At 43.2% G+C, this 16,171-nt stretch overlaps 1 protein-coding gene across 1 annotated transcript in view; it reads right to left on the bottom strand.

Annotated features, from left to right (window-relative positions):
* The window catches only part of ST14 (ST14 transmembrane serine protease matriptase), a 1,989,024-nt gene that overhangs the window by 1,794,874 nt on the left and 177,979 nt on the right, over nt 1-16,171 (bottom strand). The window contains exons 5-6 of the mRNA XM_044081090.1: nt 335-370; nt 3-237 (exon numbers count right to left, since the gene is read on the bottom strand). Coding sequence (XP_043937025.1) covers nt 3-237; nt 335-370 — 271 coding nt within the window. The remainder of the gene's footprint in view (nt 1-2; nt 238-334; nt 371-16,171) is intronic.

Genomic DNA, 16,171 nt, shown 5'->3' with positions numbered 1-16,171 from the left:
ACTCTACTAGCAGTTTTGTCTCCAGAGAAGACAACGAGTCATGAACAGTGACAAAGTCATTCTTGCAGTTCTCATGTAAACTAAAGGTGACGAATGTCAGCTTGATGACCTGATTATGGTCAGCTCGGAGTACCCACTGACAGTGTGTACTGGGATCATATGGATAATTAGGAAAACCAGGTGAAGTGAACGTCAGTATCTTCCCTTCAACAGCATGCATGTCATGGTAGCATGTTCCTTTTGGAAAATCAAACAAAATGGATTAATGATGGGAAAGTACCTCAGCTATGACAAGCAGCAACTGAAAAATGGTATAAAATGAAATGATACATACCATTCCTTTGTGCTCTGGCAATCTTAGGATCAGCAGCTAAAAAAAATCGAGGAGGTAAAAGTTACATTAAAATAACACTCAACAGCAGGTCAACTGTCCATTTACTAAACATAATTTATCATAAATAGAGACTGGGTGCAGAAACAGAAATGATAAAGAAAAATATGAGCCTATTTATTATTACAAGATTCAGCCCCTTTTCAGTACAGACACAAGTTCTACAACAGCATATGGCTCAAGTGATACAAAAGCAGAACAAAAATGCATAACATACAAAATGCTGTTGACGCAAACTTGGAATGAACTTGGGTAGCTATCAACAATAGCTGCTGTGCATGCAATTTACACAAACATTTAACAATATTCTATGTAATACTCTAAACATGGGGGTGGGTTTGGCATAACGGCAAATGTCTTCACCTTATAAACAAGGTACAGGGTTAATAGCTAAACTTAAAACTGCTCTTCAAGGCAGTTAGCCTAGTATTCACCTGTGAACATCAAATCATTTATAATACATAATACCGTCCAAGGGGATTCCAAGCAAAAAAGTGTACAAAAGAAAAACACAGGTATGAAATGGGTTAATTACACAGGTCACAAATCTGTATTCAATTACAAACATCTCAATTTCTTGTACAGGGATAAAGCTCCAACTACTACCCTAGGTGACCAGAGTTTCATTGGTAGCCAAGATGCCCAATAAGACCTGGTGTGAGAGGAAAGGACAGGACCAACACAGTTTTGCTCGTCAGACACCAAGAGAACCAACTGGTCAGCAGAAAGTGAGCAAATGCTACATAAAACAAAAAATTATACTTCATGGCAAATAAAGAAAAGGGGTAGGTCAAAGTATAAATCGGCAACAATGATGAAAAAGAAAAATAGTGATCCAGGGCATGAGGGTTTACTACACAAACTACAGTCCAGAGGGCAAGCCACGGAATAAACTTTTTCTAAAAATACCTTTACTGAAATATCACCTGTGACTTGAGCAAACTTTTATATAAATGAAAGTAATTGAGCCACACTAACAAGTTCACACTTACAAACATTATATATTGTTCTATATGATAAAAATCAAAGCAACATTAAGAGAAGACTGTATTTGAACAATGTAAAAGCTCATTCCTCCTCCAAAACATTTTTATGCCTGGTATTCCCACAATTTTCATTTTTCTGTGCAATTTACTCCTACCCTTTTCTATAAATCCCACTTTCTGCCCTGTTACAATATTTACTACTTCAAGTACAGTTAGTTTAGACAGATTTCCATCTTCTGGTAACTGTATTTTTGGCAGCCACTAGAATTAAACTTAACAAGGCCTTAACCTGCCTAAGCAATTTAGATGGAGTATCCCAGCTCAAAGAAAAAAAAAAAACATTTATTCAGTTATACTCATATGCACACTTAGTACTCCTGACAGAGTACTCTGTAAAGAATTTTTAAAGTCTGCCAACTTATACTCTATAGAGAACATATGCTCTCAGGTAACACTTTTCCAATACACCTACATTTGCCATCTACCAGAGAAAAATTCTTTGGTGTCTGCTTGGAGTATAAAAGTATTTATGGAAACACTTCCAGGCAGAGATCCTAAATAGTCTAGATGTTGTTGCATATTTAGAAGCCATACACGTCCTCCCCATTGTTTCTTTGTAAACTGCTCATCTAATCTCTTCCCAATCTTTTCCAACATTCTGACTGATTCCTATAAATAATGTGCAATATTTTATATGCCCTACTAATTGCACTTCTATTTTAAGAGCAGCTTCTGCTCTAGATTCATTTAAAAATTCAACAAGTAGAGGTCTTTCATTTAGGATTCCCCTTTCCCTTAAGTCTGCAGTCCAACATCAACCCCCTGATAGGGAAAGCAGCAATCACTAGCCTACAATCCAAACACCCACTTGCCCTCTTCCCATTATATCACCTTTCCCTCCCTATTTGTTCGTTCCCAATACCTTGGGTGCTTTACCAGCTTCCTCCAGTATATTCCTGCCCACCCCTATTCTTTGTACTTCTAATTGCAAAAATAATCTGAACTTTATGCAAAAGATAATCAAAAGGGAAATGGCACAACATATGGGGACTTGCAACAATAGATGTGGAAGGTGAAGGCATGATAATTATATTGAAAAGGTGGATGGGGAAATGGCTTAAAATGTGAAGAGGGTAGTTGTTAGGGGGTATCAAAGAAAACAGGATAATGTTCACTTATCCAATACTTAAACAGAGTTGTCACAAAGGCCAATCAAATCGCTATTACATTTACGTGTTCTGTTCCACTCAAAGAAAAAGAAGTTATGTACTTAACATAACGTTCCATGTGAGGTGTTCATCTCGCCTTTGTTCTTACGCACGGGTTCGGAGCCGATCCTCGGTTCCGAGTCGGCCGCATCGCAAAGCTCTGCATCTTAGAGAAGCTCGAGACCAGACTATATCCCATAATCCTCCCTGCTATTCCTCAGATCTATTTTGCGAGAAACCAGATTGCTAATCATCACCTTGGTGCAAGACGTACACATTCACACTGTTATCCATGAGCATCCTCTGACTATAACAAGTAATGCCTATGGGCGGTGAACTATATCCTAATGAGGACACAGACCAATGAACCCTAGAAAGGGGTAAGAAAATCCCGACCAGACTCTAGTCTTACCTGTTCTTCCATAACATGTGCAGGGGGTGGGAGGGAGAGAATGTAAGAACAAAGGCGAGATGAACACCTCACATGGAACGTTATGGTAAGTACATAACTTCTTTATGTGAAAATGTTCAATCTCGCAGTTTGTTCTTACACATGGGTAGCGTTCCCTAGCTCCGTCACCCTGGGTGACTCATGTAAGAACATTCCTGAGCACAGTGGAACCAAAGGATGTCCTGTCCTTGGAGGTCCTGCCAACCTTATAATGAGTGATAAATGTATGAGATTTAGCCCTGGTAGCTGCTGCACAAATCGTGTCCAAAGTTAAGCAAGCTGCATGAGCCAAGGAAGTGGAAACAGACCTGGTAGAATGAGCCTTAGGCTTGAAAAGTACTGACTGATTCTTAACAGAGTACACAAATTCTATACAATCGGAAAGCCATTTCCATAAGGTACTTTTCGTGACTACCATACCCTTTTTGTTGTCTGCAAACGAAACGAACAGCTGATCCGACTTTCTGTGATCTTTAGTCCTGTCCAGGTAAAATCTCAGCTGCCTATGAACATCCAACTTGTGCAGCATATACTCCAATTTGTTTGTATGATTCTTGAAAAACATGGGGAGCTCTATGGATTGGTTGATATTTAGGACAGAACATACCTTGGGGAGGAATGACGGGTTTGTGCGCAAGGAGACTATCTGGGTGGAAGATCAAGTACGGTGGCCTGACTGATAACGCTTGTAGCTCTACTCTTCAAGCTGAAGTGACAGCCACAAGAAATAGTGTCTTCCACGATAAGAACTTTAGGAGGCAGGTTGAAGCCGGTTCGAAGGGAGGTAACATCAGTTGTGACAATAACAGGTTCAAATTCCATGGGAAAAAGGGCTCCCGAATGGGTGGACGAAGGTGGAAGGTTCCTTTCATAAAAGCCTTGCAAAGCCTGAGAGGCGCAATAGAAGAGCCCCCCCTCACCAATATGAAAGTTAGATATAGCCACCAAATGTACTCTCAAGGTGGAAGTCGAGGCTCCTTCGTGAAAGAATTGATAAGAATTCCAGAACTTTGTGTAGTGGAGCTACCAAGGGATCTATGTGTTGGCTTGACGCCCAACATACAAAGCGTTCCATTTGCTCCTGTAAAGCTTTCTGGTGGAGGCTTTATGAGAGGCAACCAGAATGTGTTGAACTGCCGGAGAAAGAAGATCTGACCTGGCTAGAGAGGGAAGCAGAGCAGCCAAGCTGTCAGTTTGAGGGATTGAAGAGATGGGTGAGGAACTCCCGATGAATGAGTCAATAGATCTGGCACTGGGTCCAGAATCCAAGGTTCCTCCTTTTGATGGGCTCGAAGAAAGGGGAACCATATCTGCAGAGGCCAGAATGGCGCTATGAGTATTATCGTCCTTTCCAGGTTCCTGGCTTTCTGTAGAAATTTGGGAATCAACGGGGTAGGAGGGAATGCATACAGGAGACCCGGGGGCCAATCATGCACCAATGCGTCCCTGGAAACATCCCCCGGAGGGGGTAGAAGGGCAAAGTAGCTTCTGCATTTGGCATTCAACAGGGATGCAAACAGATCGCAGCAAGGCTGGCCCCATTTGCAGAAGATCTTTTCCGCCATCTGTGAATTCAGGGACCACTCGTGAGGTAACAGGATGGCTCTGTTCAACCTGTCCGCAATGACGTTGGATGACCCCGGGATGTGCTTTGCCACTATAAAGCGACCCGTGGACTCTGCCCATTGCCAAATTCTCGTGGCCTCTCTGCATAATGGGTAAGACTTGGTTCCCCCTTGCTTGTTTATGTACCAGACCACAGACATTGTCCGTCTGAACTGCCACTGTTCCATGAGGTAAGACAGCTTGGAAGTGTTGCAACGCTAGGAACACCGCCCTCAACTCCAGAGCATTTATGTGCGGGTTGTACTCCATGTTGGACCATTCCCCTTGGACTGTTCTTCCCTGAAATAGTCCCCCCACCCTATCAGAGAAGCGTCCGTGGTTATTGTGGCTGTCGGGTTGGGTAGGATAAACGGGCGACCCATTGTGAGATCCTGACTGTTTACCCACCATGAAAGATCTCGTTTGCAAAAGTTTATTAGTATCTCATGCAATAAGGGTAGCTGCTGGAACGACCATTGTGCGAAAAGCAGCCATTGGAGGACCCTCATGTGCAATTTCCCCATGGGAACTGCGATCAGAAATGCTGCCATTAGTCCCAAAACTTTTAACACTAGCCTGGCCGGGGATTTCCTGTTCTGAAGAAGAACATGTTCTTTGAGGGCTGACGCCCTTAGTGGAGGAAGCTTTAACAGTCTTAACCGTGTATCTAGGTCTGCTCCGATGAATGAGATATGCTGTGAGGGCGATAAGGCAGATTTTTCGAAACTGATTGAAATTCCTAAGTGGGAACAAAGGTCGACTGTGTAGTCTCTGGCTTGCACAAGACGATGCTTGGTGGTGGCGGTGAGGAGCCAGTCATCCAAATACGGAAACACTCGGAATCCTTGTCGTCTCAAGTGAGACGCCTCTACTGCCATGCATTTGGTGAATACCCTGGGGGCTGAGGTGAGTCCAAAGGGCAGAGCTCGAAATTGAAAATGACTAGCTCCCAGCTGGAAGTGCAGGTGATCTCTGGACGGCCTGGCCATTTTGATGTGGTAGTAAGCGTTCTTGAGATCTATCGAGCACATCCAATCGTCCTTCTGTAAGAAGGGAAGGATCGACTGTAGCGTGACCATCCGGAACTTCTCCTTCCTTACGAAGGTGTTGAGATTGCTGAGATCCAAAATCGGTCTCCAGTCCCCCGTCTTCTTTGGAACTAAAAAGAACCTTGAGTAAGTTCCGGATCCTCTTTGGTCCGCCGGGACTGGCTGGATGACTTTTTTTGAGCAGCTTTGAAATTTCTACAGCTGCTGGATCTCGCAGATGGGGTGGCACATCTGGAAATCTCTTTGGCTGAGGTGGAAGTAAAGGGAATTATGTATCCTCTGATTACTATGCTTTTTACCCAAGAATCCAAAGTAAGATTTAGCCAGGCCTGTGGGTATAAAGCCAAGCGACCCCCGACCACCTCCAGAGTAGGACAGTCGGGCCCTCCATTCAGGAGTGCTAGAAGGTCTTCCCAGAGACTGTATCCCTGTCGCCCTGATTTTGCGGACCCCCTCTGCCGCCGGGGCGGCGTCTTCCATTTCATCCCCCTCCTCTGCCTCTGGAGGGGGCATCACCCTGTGTGGCTTGGAAAGATTCCAGAGTCTTACGGAACCACATTTTTCCGCCTCGTTGCCCTTTGGGGTACGGTCTAGATGGAGCGGAAAAACAGACCCCAACAGCAGACAAGGTCTTCCCTTCTTGCTCACACCGATTTAGAGTCTCCTTTACTTTGGGCCCAAAGAGTGTGGCACCAAAGGGGGCGTTGGCAAAGGAAGACTTGAAGGTTTCCGCAAAGGAGCACAGCCGCATCCAGGATCATCTACGGAGAGCAATCGCTGAAGCTGCAGCTCTACTCGATCCTTCGGCCACATATGAGATGAGCCTCATGGATGAGTTTGCTACTGAAGTAAGAGTGTTGAGTTGTGCTGTCACCTTATCTGAGACAGCAGCATCTGTGTTACCCTGGAGGGTATCTCCCAGTTCCTTAATGAGATCCCTCTGTAGACGTATAAAATGTGTCAAATAGTTTAGCGAACGCATGGAAAAAGTCACTGAACTAAAAACGCGCTTTCCATATCTGTCCACAGTCCTAGAATCCTTATTAGGAGGATGAACAGAAGAGGAAGACTCAGACATTTCCTTCTTCGTGGCCGCCGCTTCCACCATAGCGTCGACCGGAACTCCTTTCGTGAGATAGGCCTTATCCTGGGGGGCCGTGATAAATTTGTTTGGTTTTTGGGGGACCGGTTCCACTGTGTCCGGTGTTTCCCATTCCCTTTGCGCAATCAAGTCCATCAATTCATTGAAGGGTGGGGTCAGCCAGGAGGTAGAAGGTTAAGCCCCCAAAAGCCTTCAGCAACACAGACTCATCCTCAGTGGGGGCTAGGGACTGCCAATCACCCCTCTGTTTCAAGATCTCCAGGATGCCTGCAAATGACACATCCTCAGAGGGGGATCGTGGAGACACCTCTGCCTCATCCAAATCAGTGTCAGACGTTAGAGATTTCTGTGGGGAATCAATGTGCCGCCTCCTTGCACAATCTCTTCCTCGGAACCTCATCAGAGGGGGCTTCTGGTGAGGCCTCCGAGGAACAGGGAGCACCCTCTGGGGCTGGCTGAGGCAATGGGGCTCTACGCTTAGGGTGAATCGTGGGAGCAGAAACAGAAAGCGGCCCTTTAGGGGAAGGAGAAGACGCCTCCGATGAAGTCGTTGTTTGTGCAGACAATACCTTCCTCATAAGGTCGAAAGCCCCCCGAGCCCCGGGCCGAGAACTCCGGTTCCGAAGAATGCGGAAGCATCCCCGACACCGGATCCGTGGGCTCTGACCCCGAGGACGGAGCCGAACCAATCTGCTCCGAGGCCCCGAGAGGGAGAGTTGGCACCAAAAAATCTGTACGACTCTCGGTCCCAGAACCAAGGAGAGATCGTCGGCTCCGCGACTCCCCTACGGGCTCCGAAGGAGTCGAAGTCAATGGTGCCGATCGTGCAATGGACGGGTTCAGCACAGAGGGCTCCACTAGCATCGGTTCGTCCTCTCCCGGCTCCAAAGACTGGACAAGTCTTGAAGGAGGACCTGTTAGAAACGGGGAGGCCTTCTAATTTCGACACCAACTGGGTCAAAACAGCAATCAGCTTGGAAAGGGCAGTGTTTTCCATTAGTTTCTGCATGACACAATCCACATCAGTATCTGATAATGGTCTGGAAGACCAGGCCGAAGGAGCCGAAGACGGCACCGACCAAAGAATCGACGGTGGAGGCAGCTCCCACACCGGTTCCAAGACCTGGGGCTCGGTGAAAGATAACCATTCAATGCTCGGCCCCGAGAGGTCTGTGGAACCGGCGAACGAATCTTGGAAGATGAGCTCGGAACCGATGACATGGGCTCTAACATCTTCGACCCCTTCGAAGAATTAGAAGCCTGGTCGGACTTCTCCAAGGCCTCCTGGAAGTCAGGTTTAAGTAAACCCCTGTCAATAAGCTTCCTGCGCCTCTCTGTCATGACCCTCCTGCTAAAGGAATGACAGATGGAGCAATCCTCCTGCAAATGGAGAGAGCCAAGGCAGTAGACGCAGGAAGCGTGATTGTCAGTGATGGACATTTTTTGTCCACACTGACACCTCTTAAAGCTGGATTTGGCTTTCTCAGACATGGTACAAGTCAAGTCAAAACACTAAAACAGTGAAAAATATAATGGATAAAAAAACTAGCCAACAATAACTATATATAATAATAAGCAGTATACTACAAGTCTATAATAAGCACACTACTAGAACAAAGTCAGAGTTCTGACAGAAAACAAGTAGGCCGAAGCCCAAAACCTATTTATCTAATATATATATATAGATATATATACACACACACAAGATATATATCAAAAACACACACACACACACACACACACACACACACACACACACACACACACACACACAAGATATATATCAAAAAACACACACACACACACTACACTATCTGCCTAAGGTTAAAGTTTTTGTTAAAGTTTTTCAAAAAAAAAAAAATTGCTTATCTGAATCGATAAACTAAATTGCTCTCTGGCCCGAGCTCTCATCGACCGATCTGTTGCAACGGCAAACTAGATCTGAGGAATAGCAGGGAGGATTATGGGATATAGTCTGGTCTCGAGCTTCTCTAAGATGCAGAGCTTTGCGATGCGGCCGACTCGGAGCAGAGGATCGGCTCCGAACCCGTGTGTAAGAACAAACGGCGAGATTGAACACTTTCACATCCTTGCTTTTTGCCTGGAAAAAGAATATAATGTTTTTAGTCTTCAAGATAGCTTTAAAATGTAAGTTTGACACACAAGAGATGAGACACAATCAAGCCATGTCCAAACCAGTTACATTTAGGAAGAACTACAAGTAAATTAGCTTAGGATTCACTGTGCCATTTAAGTGGTATCATATTGAAGCATACTGGGTATTGCAAAATAAACATTAGTTGAAGTAACTAAAAACCAATAGCCAAAAGTTCCAAACCTCGGGGTATAGTACCAGCAAAAAACAAATGAGTAACAACTAATAAACAACGGTTGCTGGTACACACTATGGCAGCAGTACAGTACTTTCTAAAGTTTGTATTAGGTTCAATATATGCTCACCACTTCAACCAAATGCAGCAGTAATGAAAGATAAAATCTTTATCTTTCATTTTCATTACTGCTGCATTTGGTTATTTTTCACCGCAGAAGCAAGAGCTGTGATTGTGCGTTTGGCACATCAGCATTGGACGTTTTTGAACTTAACTGACTTGAATGCCTCTTAATGTTTGAAGTGGTGAGCATATTAATCAAGAATTAATTCTGAATCACATACCTTTCAAATGTACAGATATTCCCAGAATGCCCAGATTTTTGCCTCATTTTTGGTCTGTTTCTTATAAAATTGGGTTTCTACTGGCATATCACTGGTAATTCATTTAGGGTTGAAGTCAGAAAATGACAGACATTTGAGCTTCAGGCTTCATACCCTTCAGAAAAATTCATGCCAATGCAAAACCTGCTATTCTATCAACTTTCTAAGTTTGTAAGAGCAGTATTTAAAAAAGTGTCCATATTGTTGGGCCTTTTGTCAACCCATTAAAGGGTTTCTTCACTGTAAAAAGTAAACATTTCCTCTACACAATCTGAACGGCTTGACTGCCAAAAATGCATCCAACTCCTGACACAAATGGAGAAAAGGACAAGGATCTACATGTTGTATTTGTTACTAGGAGTAGTGAGGGTACAAGTAGTGAACACATTCAGGTAAATAAGCAAATCTTGCAATCACAGTTGATCTTAAATAGAACTCATGGGTCAAAACATGAAGTTGAAAAGGAAGATGTACAATGAAAAAGTCAAGCAAAAAAGAAAACCACCATCATCAAATGCACATTTATATATACGGTCTGAACTCACTGACCAGAATGCTTGTGGGCTTTTCTGGCTGAAGATGTGTGTTGCACTTGCACAAGTGATCTGTGAAAATGTTTTCTTGAAAAGGATACAAGATGCCCTGGCAGCCATACCAGATTCCCCTGACAGTCACCAATCCTCAATGGCCAACATGTACTCTGTCCAAATCAACCATCTCATAACATGCCACCAGGAGGCATAAAAACCCAACAAATGTGTAGCAAGTGATGGTTTAATAAGAACGTTTCTTGTTTAGAAAGGATAAAGGCAGGAGCTGAATAATTTATGTAATGTTTCTTAAGTTACATGAAATACAATATATGTGAAGTAAAATATTTGTTAAATTATAGAGCGATTACTTTTATATGAATGTAAATTTGCCTATGTCACAAGTGATAATTCAATAAAGGTGTTGGGAAAGAAAATAAAAACAAAAAATCAACACAAACAGTTCTGGAAAGCAGTAAACTGACTCCAGTATAAACAAAACATTTCCAAAAACACCACACACATTCTCCCCCCCTCAGACTTGCAAATGGAATTCAGCAACCTATCCACAAGCCCATCCGACCACAACACACATTCCTCCAATTACAGACCTTCCATCTACATTTCCCAATTTTTACTTCAAGCATTTTAAAATAAAAGACCGTGCCAGTTTTTGAAAACCTAAAATTTGACAGTCCCCCAAGTATCCGGTGGCATCCACTCCTGGTCCATCTACTACTGCAGGGATTACATCACAAAACCCCTTCAGTATACAGTCAATCTATGCTTAACACAAAAACACCATGCTAGACAAATGGAAACTTACTTTAGGAAATTCAATCCCAAAACAACCCAACCAAACTCTCTCACAATTGTCCACTCTTTGTACTTACCACCCCATCAAAACTCTTTGAAAAATTAACTTTCAATTAGTGTAATTCATATAACATAACATCTCTAACAGATTTTGGTTGAGCCAGAGCATCTCAACAGCACTATAGACCCTAAATGATGACATCCTACTAGGGATAAACAATAGACAACTCACAGGTGCCACCTTGACATGACAAACATTCAATCTAAATCACAATACTAAAGTTATGTACTTGGCATAAAGATAGATTGGTGTTCTGTTTCTATTCTTCCACAACTGATGGGTCTTCGATCCAACTTTGGCTACTTTTTTCAGTCTCAATATCCACAGCTCAGGCTCCTCCACTTGCCAATAATCCCATCATGACCCCAACATTACCTCAGATTGAGTTTACTCGCAAATCCTATAAAATATATTACAGAAGTTATACATATGTACTACAAGAAAAGTACATGATAGAGCAAAGGAAAATTCTGCACTGGAGCTGCAAGTGCTGTACCAATGACATCCCGTACAGTCATACCAGAAAGCCAAAGAAAGAAAAACTTTCCATGAGATGGAAAGAGGGAAGAAGGGACGTTAAAGGATAGAACAAGATAGAGACAGATCTAGGTTGTAAACCATCTGTATCTAATGTTATCTTTTCCATCCATTCCTCAACTGATGGGACAGATACCCCAGTTACTTGGTTCTTCTGGAAGTATGTTACAGGTGAAGGGAGAACCAAAAGGAGCCCCACCTCTGGAAAGCAAATCCAATCAGTACGGGGAAATGAAGTTATGAATGATAGACCAGGTAGCAGCAGTGCTAATTTCATCAATTGCAGCCATAGAAAATGCAGCTGAAGTGGAGATAGATCTTGAGTGCGCTTTTTTATATTTTGGTAGAGCCCAACCTTTTTGCTTATAAACATGGGGGTTAATGTTAGTCAGCCACCTAGCCTAAGCTAATCTTTGCACACCTTCACCCATCATTGTCTTAAAACATGAAACGATTTATCTGATTTCCTAAATGTTTGTCTCAATGAAGGTAGAAGTGCAATTGTCTACGTACATCCAATAAAGCATATATTCACCTTTACTCAAAAAATTTGGAAAGAAAACTGAAAAATTAACTGAGTGAAACTAAAGGATCGGTGCATTAAGCACCCCTGTCCTTGTGGAAGATAAGGAGATTGGTTCTCTAAACACCTTTCCAGTTGAAGAAACTGTTACAGGAAAACGGTTTTCCACGTCAAAACTTTTAAGTCCACCTTGACAGCATGTTCAAAAGGAGATTGGGTCAAGGTGTGCAGCAAAATAGTCATGTCCCAAGGAAGAGTACGATCCTTAAGTTGAGATCTCAGAAGAAAGCATCTCTGAGGAAGGCTTTGCACAATTCGAGTGAGGCTAAAGTGTGATTCTCTCTTATATAGAAATCTCAGATTGTCGCCAAGAGTAACTTGACAGTACAATAACTACATTACTTATGGAAAAAGGAGGCAAAAAATTCTAATACTGCTGATATCAGAGCAGAAAGTGGATCTAGATTTCGCTTTGAAGCCCTAATAGAAAAGCTTTTCCATTTAATTTTGTAAACTTTCCTAGTGGACTGTTTCGGAGAAGAATGTGGACCTTTAGGGATGAAAGCCTGGATTGACCAGCCACCACTGGAAGTGGAGAAACCATATGGTTAGCTTTAGGACTCCAATATCACCATTAGGCATTCCGGACAGATGACAGTAAATATGTAAAGTTTGGGATTATGTGAGTTTGTGGAAATGCATAAAGGAGACCAGAGGGCCAATAGTGGATCAGAGAGTCTCTCACAGACTCCCCCTTCAGGTGGAATCAAAGCAAAGAACCTGCTGAATTTGGAACTGATGGGAAAAACAAAGACTGCAGCACTGCTGGCCCCACTGACAAAAGATTTGAATTGCCACTGTTTTGATATCACTCATAAGGCAGCAGAATATATCTGCTCAACTTGTCCACTAGAATGCTGGCTCTCCCCAGAACATGTTATGAGAAAGTAGTTGATAGATATCACCCACTGCTACAATCATCGATTCTCAACACAATGGGTAGAAGCATGTTCCCCCTTACTTGTTGATGTAACTGACTACTGACATGTTGTTGGTCTGGACAGAAATCACCCCCAGAGGAAGGATATCCTGGAAGGCCTGTAACATTAGGACTGCCCTCATCTCCAAGACACCGATATGAAGATTAGCCCCTGATGGGGACCAAGTGCCTTGGACCATCTTTCCCAGGGAATACCCCCCACTAACACTCACAGTACCTTGCCAAAGGGACCAAAGTCAGAGGTTATCAATCTTAAAAGCTGAGCTAGTCTGGAAGGTGGTGTCTGACAGGAAAGCAGCTTCAGTGCCTGGTTTCCTAGGGTTAGTAACCATCCTTACAATTTGAACAGTTGTATCCAAATGAGCTTCAAAACCTGTGCTGGAGAAAACAGACATGACTTAGTTCACTGTAGTTAGTAGTTACCATATTGAAGTAAAGCTGAAGCAAGCAGTTACTGGCTTGGATTAGCAGAGGTTTGGTAGAAACAGTAAGGAGCAAATCATCTACATATGGAAACACAAGAACCCTTGCAACCAAAGATGCGCTACAACCAATGCCATGCATTTGGTGAACATGCAGGGGTCTGAGATGAGACCAAAAGGCAAAGCTCTAAAATGGAAAAGTCTCCCAGCCAGAACGACAGCCTGTTCACTTTGATGTAGCAGTACACATCCTCGGGTCTACTGAGCACATCCACTTGTCCTTCCACAGGAAAGGGAGGACAGACTGTACTGTGACCACCCAGAGCTGAGTGAGACAATCTCATTCAAGTGATTGAGGTTCAAATTGGCTTTAGGTCCCCAGTTCTTTTTTCAACACTAAAGAAGCTGGATTAAGTTCCAAACCCTTGCTTATCTGGTGGGACCTCCTAGATGACTCACTTCTCTAGTAGCTTTTTCACTTCTAATATTACTGCTGATTTTTGAGAGGGTGGTACATTGGGAAGTTTCTTTCATAGTGAGGAATGAAATGGCCTCTGTTAATTGTGCACACCCAGACATCATTGGTGATGGACTTCAGGCTTCTGGGTGCACAGACAAGCACACTCCAACTGCCTTAAGAGTGCAGCAACTGGGCAACCATTCAGAAGCACAGGAAAGGCCTCTCAAAGAAGGAACGCCTGTAGCCTAGATTCTGAGGGTCTCTTAAAACACAAGTCTGCCATCAGAACATTCACCCCTGCCTCATGGGACCTGCGCAGGAATTCTGACAAAATCAGTTTCTTACCCACTTCTGGTTTATAGAGAAGATCCTTTGGGTGGGAAGAGAACACTGTGCCTATAACACAAAAAAAATTCTGTTCACTCCTGGAGATTGCGTCTTTGACCTGGTGGCTGAACAAGTACACTCAAACTGGGAGTTTATAAAATGCACCTTAAAAGGCTCCAAAACCACACAAGTGCATCTGGGCATGCCTCCTTATATTCTAATACATGTTCCTGTGGCTCAAAAAATCATCAGTTGAACTGGATATGAGACACATGGAGATGTTCAACAGAGACTGAAGGATGGCCAGCCGACAATCCAGTGTTCTGCAAACATGAACCAAGAGACACTAAAAGCTCCTTGGTCAAGTTTCGAAAACCTAGTAATGTATACCAAGTAATTCTGTGACCTTACACTAAGGGTATCTGACGCATAAGCATAAACAAGCTTCCCAAATCTATCCAAAGCCCTGGATTCTCTATTAGGGCAACGAGAAAGAAGAGCTTTATTTTGTAAGTTCCTTCATAGTGGCTGCCACCACTACCATGGCATCCACTGCCAAGCATTTGGTTCAATGAGCATGACCCTTGGGGTCACAAGATATCGGTCTGGTTTCCTGGGGACTGGTTCAATGATGTCTGTCTGGTTCTTTCCATACCAGTCAAGATTAAATCCACCATCTCAACAGCAGGGGTAACCACCCATGGAGTAACTGTTCCTTGAGGCTTTTGGGTCCAGCTTAGACTCCTCCTGGGAAGGGGCCTCAGAAGACCAAGCTCCCACCCCGCACCTCTGATCTCCCCAAATGAAACATCCTCAAGGGGTAATGCAGGGGGGGGCCCTCTGTCGAAATCCATGTCTTCTGTCAAGGAATCCTGGGGGAGTCCATGCGTTTCCTCTTGCACATATCAAATGGCTGCCCAGACGGGATAAACTGTGCAGAATCAGGACCCATGGCTATAAGATGCAGAGTGGTTGATGTACACTCTCAGCCTTAGAGAGTGCTGTCTTCATGCCTCAAAGACAGATGCAGAGCTCTGCTCCTATATCTCAATCGGGGTATGAGTAACAACAGCTAAAGGAGGGGATCCATAGCTCATTGGTCCAATGGGAGACTGAGAATCTCCCAAATGAATTTGGGTCCTGAAGAATTTCCTCAACATTCTATCTACCTCTGTTTCTGTCAAGCTTCTGGTAGACCAGATGGACCTCAATAGCAATATGGAAGGTGGTCTTGAGGATTTCTGTAAGGATCTCTCCTGCAGAAAAGGTGACCAAAGCCTAGGAGAGACTTGATCTGGGGAAAATCTCAGATCTGCGAAGGGAGACTTGAGACAAACTGGAATCAGATCCAAGAGACTAGTCTGATCCAAATGTTTGGAAGTTTTTGCTGCTGGAGCCGAAAACAAAAGGGACAAGGTAAAATTATCAAGGAATCGCTTCATCTCCTTGTCTTTGAGACTGTCACTCTTGTCTTCTTTATGTTTATCTGAGGACTTCTTACTTGAAGGGGATGTTCTCAATGCACATTTGGATTAGTCAAAAAGAATAACGCACTAAAGCGCAGATTTCAGATGCTCAATCATGTCCTGATGACAAAAAGCCATGCAAACAGAGCAATCTTCTTCAAAATGAGCTGCCCCCATTAAACAGTACATACATTTTCAATGGGAGTCAGAATTTGGCATCTTGTAATTACAAGCCACACACCTCTTAAAACAACGTAGGCTTCTCTGATATTGTCACTGTAAGAATTGGCACATAACACTACCAGCAATGGTATGCAAGAAATACACCAAAAAAAAAAGGAATCCGTGTAAAGCTAGACAGAATTACTACAATGGTAACAATTACTAGATAAAAACTAGTAATATAATAGAAGCACAGAAGGAGCAAAAAGGAGTAGAAAAGAAAAGGTTGTTTGATTTGATTTTTTTTTTTTTAAATCGAAAAAACATACTGCAAGAAAGAGAAGGAACTAAAGTAACAAGAA

This window comes from Protopterus annectens, chromosome 8.part0 (genome assembly GCF_019279795.1).
Source record: "Protopterus annectens isolate FY-2018-M chromosome 8.part0, PAN1.0, whole genome shotgun sequence".
Taxonomy (NCBI): Eukaryota; Metazoa; Chordata; order Ceratodontiformes; family Protopteridae; genus Protopterus; species Protopterus annectens.
The sequence above is the reverse complement of the archived record's forward strand: the minus strand, read 5'-3'. Positions and strand labels throughout refer to the sequence as shown.